The sequence below is a fragment of the Lactuca virosa genome, chromosome 4 (genome assembly GCF_052849685.1).
Source record: "Lactuca virosa cultivar CGN04683 chromosome 4, Lactuca_virosa_CGN04683_v6, whole genome shotgun sequence".
Classification (NCBI taxonomy): Eukaryota; Viridiplantae; Streptophyta; class Magnoliopsida; order Asterales; family Asteraceae; genus Lactuca; species Lactuca virosa.
Window position 1 is genome coordinate 536068554 of NC_136429.1, and position 4698 is coordinate 536073251.

A 4698-nucleotide genomic window follows, 5' to 3' on the forward strand; every position below is an offset into this window, starting at 1 on the left:
CAAAAGAACGTGAAGATATATAAAATATTTGTTACACATGAAAAATTAGTTGCATCTTATTGAAACGATATAAAAATACATGCAAAACAATTTCATCCAACCAACAGAATATAAAAGGAATTTATATAAATAAGGAGCTAGAGTAGAGGAATCATATTCTTGACATGTCTTTTATAAAAATACTCGAACACAAACATCAAAACCTTGAAAATCTCACAAAAAATGACACACTCCCTGCTATGTATCTTTTAACTCTCAAATTAATTTAATATGCAACTTCCTTTCTTGGACTTGCTTGTTACTTTGCACTTCAGAACCCTTTTTTCAACTAATGAATAAATATGTCTATATTAACAATCACTCTTTCCTAACTCCTTTGATTTTTACATATTTAATTGTTATACTTTTATCAGGATTTCCTTTTCTGATCCATACACAGTTAACCACACACATGTACCTACTACTTTTTATTGTATTTAATAGGTAAAAGGGTTAAAAAAAACTGAATTATCGAGGAAAAACAAAAAGAAAAGATTAGAAGGCTTCCTGTTTTCAAAAATTCATATAACCACTTAATGTGGATTCCTCCATGTATCCATCTTAATTAAATGGTGGTAACCTACTACCTACCTAATAATCAAAACTCAAAAGACTCAGTTTCTCAAACTTAACAGTACCAAGGAATTACAAACTAGTTTCAACGAATTCTGCCCCATCATCCAATGTTTGTTGAGGAGGACCAAAGTCATCCTCCATGGAATCATGTTCAATACTTTCTTCTTCCTTTTTATGGATCCGCTGCTGAGATTTGGTGTGCTTTTTACTCATGTGGACGCTGCATACCGTCCATTCTTCCATCTTCAATAAGAAACTCGGAACATCAAATAACAGAAATATTACACATATTTAATTAACCAAATCAATGAAACACACATACGTATGTACGTACGTACCTTGTTTGGTAAGGGATATAGAAGCCGGAACTGATGCAAGATCCATGGGGTCCTGGAGCGGCGTTGATTGGAAATTTGGTAGAAAACAAAGCATTTTTTGAAACCGATAGGATGGTTGCAACCAGGAGCTAAAATGAACTTGTGGCTGTTAATGATGGGTTTCCAGAAGCCGGCTGGATTGGAAAAGGGACGGTGGGAACTTGTTTTGCAGAAGAAATACCTTTTCTCCTTCGGGTTACCTGGAAACACACATGAAAAAAAATCAATCTTTAACAGAAATAAAAGAATGGAAGGAAGGGGTAGCGACGTACGTACCTGGGAGACGTGATGGATGGTGGAGGAAGAGGTGGTGGGCGTGGAGGATGGCCGTGGCCGGCAAAGGGAAGGACAATACCTTGGGGCGCAGGTAATGGATGATGATCTCTTCGTCTCTAGGACGAAAACGATATCCAATCGGCATCTGAAGCTTCCGAATTGCCGTCGTGCGGCTGGTCTCGAGGGTATCTTCCAGCTCCATGTGCGGATGGATGGATCGAGCTGTAAATGACAACCACAATCAAATAGGACTCGGATGTTAACAAGACAAGTATTTATCAGAAACTTAACTAAAAAGTCTTGTTTCCCTTTTCCTAGACATATAAAATAATAATTTGTAGGATAAATTATTAAAAATGAAGACAACAGTTCTAGCGGTAGCAAAACGACAAACAAGGCATGATAGAGATAAGAGCATCACATAAGTATAATAGTTGAATAAGAGATTGACTAGGATTGAATAAGAGTTGAATGAAGTGTTGGTGATAATATGGAGTAGAGTTAAATAAAAGAGTTGAACGATCATTGAATGATTCAATAGAAGGAATAAAGTCGTGATTATGATCGAATATGTGTTTAATGGGTTGTGTGTGGTGTTGAATAAATGTTTAATGGATGATGTGACAATCCATTGAACTCTATAGAGTTCAAAAGATTGTGGATGCCCTAAGGGAAAATAAGTAATTTATTAATAGTAATCAATTTGGTTTTTTTTTTTAATTTGAAAAAAATAACAATTATTTTTGGAATAGAGCATTCCAAAGAAGTATTATACATTGTGGAAGCCCAAGTGTGGGTGATAATATGGAGTAGAGTTAAATGGAAGAGTTGAATGATCATTGAATGATTCAATAGAAGTAATAAAGTGGTGATTATGATTGAATAGGTGTTTAATGGGTTGTAGGTGGTGTTGGATAAATGTGTAATGGATGATGTGGCAATCCATTGAACTCTATAAAGGTAAAATAAGTAATTTATTAATAGTAATCAATTTGTTTTTTTTTAATTTGAAAAAAATAACCATTATTTTTGGAATAGAGAATTCCAAAGAAGTATTATACATTGTGGATGCCCAAGTTTGGGTGATGATATGGAGTAGAGTTAAATGGAGGAGTTGAACGATCATTGAATGATTCAATAGAAGGAATAAAGTGGTGATTATGATTGAATAAGTGTTTAATGAGTTGTGAGTGGTGTTGGATAAATGTTTAATGGATGATGTGGCAATCTATTGAACTCTATAGAGTTCAAAGGATTGTGGATGCCCTAAGGGAAAATAAGTAATTTATTAATAGTAATCAATTTGTTTTTTTTTTTAATTTGAAAAAAATAACCATTATTTTTGGAATAGAGCATTCCAAAGAAGTATTATACATTTTGGAGTAGTTGGTGATAGGTATAGTTTAGAATCTGAAATCTAAGACCGTATATTTTGGTTTGACATAATCAATTTCGGAGTACGGTAGTCAAATTTGTATATGTAGAATTGACATTCCAGACTAACATCCCGAACACCATTCCAGACAATAAAAAACTAGGTTTTCATCCCCTATATGGCATGTGGTATTCCATTTAGTTATTCACGTACAACCAGGATCCATAATTCTCTATTATAACTGCTTGAACATGAGTTTTTCAGATAACGACCACGAAGAAAGTTTTACCAACTTGCATGTTTACTTGCACAACCTTGGGCGGACGAACCCTCATAATTACACAAACATCAAAATTGATGTTATGGATAATTTCCAACTCTGTTTTGTGGTTATTGGATGTGTAGTAAAATAAGTTTGTTCCAAGTTTTAATTTTTTATATAAAATCTATAATGTTTTTACAACTAATTGTTTTGTTTTCCTGAAAAATTACAGCTCCATGCATTCCTAGGTTGTTTGCTGTCTATCATCTTTATAGGTAGTGTCCCTCTAAGAGGGAACTACCTACACCAATGTTCATAGCAGTTGTTGTGGACGGAAGCAACCAGACCTTGCATATAGTATTTTGTTTGGGCATGGCAAATAATGTCAACTCTTGTACCTGGTTCCTGATGAGGTTGAATGTAACGCCCATAGATTCGGCTAGTCAATTTAGAGACAATAAACGTTACAAATGATTTTTTGATAGAATATTATTTAGAATAAATAGTCTTAATCAAAGTATAGTATATATATCACAAGGATTCCGTATGTATAAAGAACGCTGAAATTCGACTTATAACGAAGATGTTATGACCCGTCGAAGTTTTACGATTAAACCGGCACGACGCCGCGTATCGTAAAAAGTGAATTTTTGATAAGCTACTTTTCAGACTTAGCAATATAAACGAAAGTCGTAGTATATATTAAACCGAGAACGTACATAAAAAGAACATCCAAATCTGACTTCGTTTGAGAAAGTTATGATTTTTCTAAGATTTATCATAACAGTACAGAGCCCGAAAATTGAATTTTAGACCAATCGATTATTAGCCGACACAACCTAAATGAGAATTGTAGATCTCGTTAATAAGAGCTCAACGATATAAAGACAGCCAAAAACGGATGTCGGATGACAAAATTATGAATTTTTAACGGACTTTAACTGTCTAAGCCTGTTAAAATATAATTTTAAAAATAAAGTCAAAGTTAGCCAATGGAGTCTAAACGAAAGTTGTAGATCATGTCGCTACCTACGCGTGGATATAAAGAACGTCAAAAATGGAGCTCGTATGCGAAAGTTACGGATTTTAGAAGATAATTAACTTTTCTATTAAGTTTCGGAGGTGACACGTGGCACCATCACAGCCACACCTTCTACCCCACAGCTTCGCACGCGATCACGACACCTGGCACTTCAACACTCCGTGTTCAGCACTAAAACACTCCGTGTTGCAGGATTTCACAGCCTATAAATAGAGGCGCAAGTCACTCTATTTCTCACACCATTCTAACCCATTCTCTCCCAACACCCCCAAACCCTGAAGACTTTTCCCTAGCACCTCCTAGGTGTTAGTAGCGAGTCCCAGAGCACCAGAAGGCCCCGAGAAGAAGAGTTTTCGGCTCAGAAGTTCTGCCCGCGTAGAGCTTGGTTCCTCGCTAAACCCCCTTGTAAGTGAGTTATGCTTACCCTACTTTAAGTATAACTTATGTTTAAGTTCATTATTGTTATTATGAACCTATAAAAAAGATTTATCAATGATTCCAAGTTGTTATACTGATTGATCTACTTACGGAGATGATGTCCAGGTTGTGATTTAGTGAGGTGTTTAAAGTGTGATTTCCAAACAGTATACTTCGTATACCAAACGGACCCTACCTCCGATACGATCCTACCTGGTTGTTCCTTACATGATAGATCTTGAAGTAGACTTTGAATTAATGATGAATCTAGACTAATAGTTAGTTACAATAAATATTAGACTAAGACTTAGCGATAATAATGCTAGGTTATGTA

General features: G+C 35.2%; 1 protein-coding gene across 1 annotated transcript; it reads right to left on the bottom strand.

Annotated features, from left to right (window-relative positions):
- Window positions 1-507: 507 nt before the first annotated feature.
- On the bottom strand, window positions 508-1548 carry LOC145109597 (NAC domain-containing protein 83-like). The gene is made up of 3 exons (XM_079046793.1): window positions 1269-1548; window positions 954-1192; window positions 508-858 (listed from the first exon to the last, which is right to left on the bottom strand). The coding sequence occupies exons 1-3, from the start codon at window positions 1468-1470 to the stop codon at window positions 685-687; spliced, it is 615 nt and encodes a 204-aa protein (XP_078902919.1). The 5' UTR covers window positions 1471-1548; the 3' UTR covers window positions 508-684.
- Between the last annotated feature and the right edge of the window lie 3150 nt (window positions 1549-4698).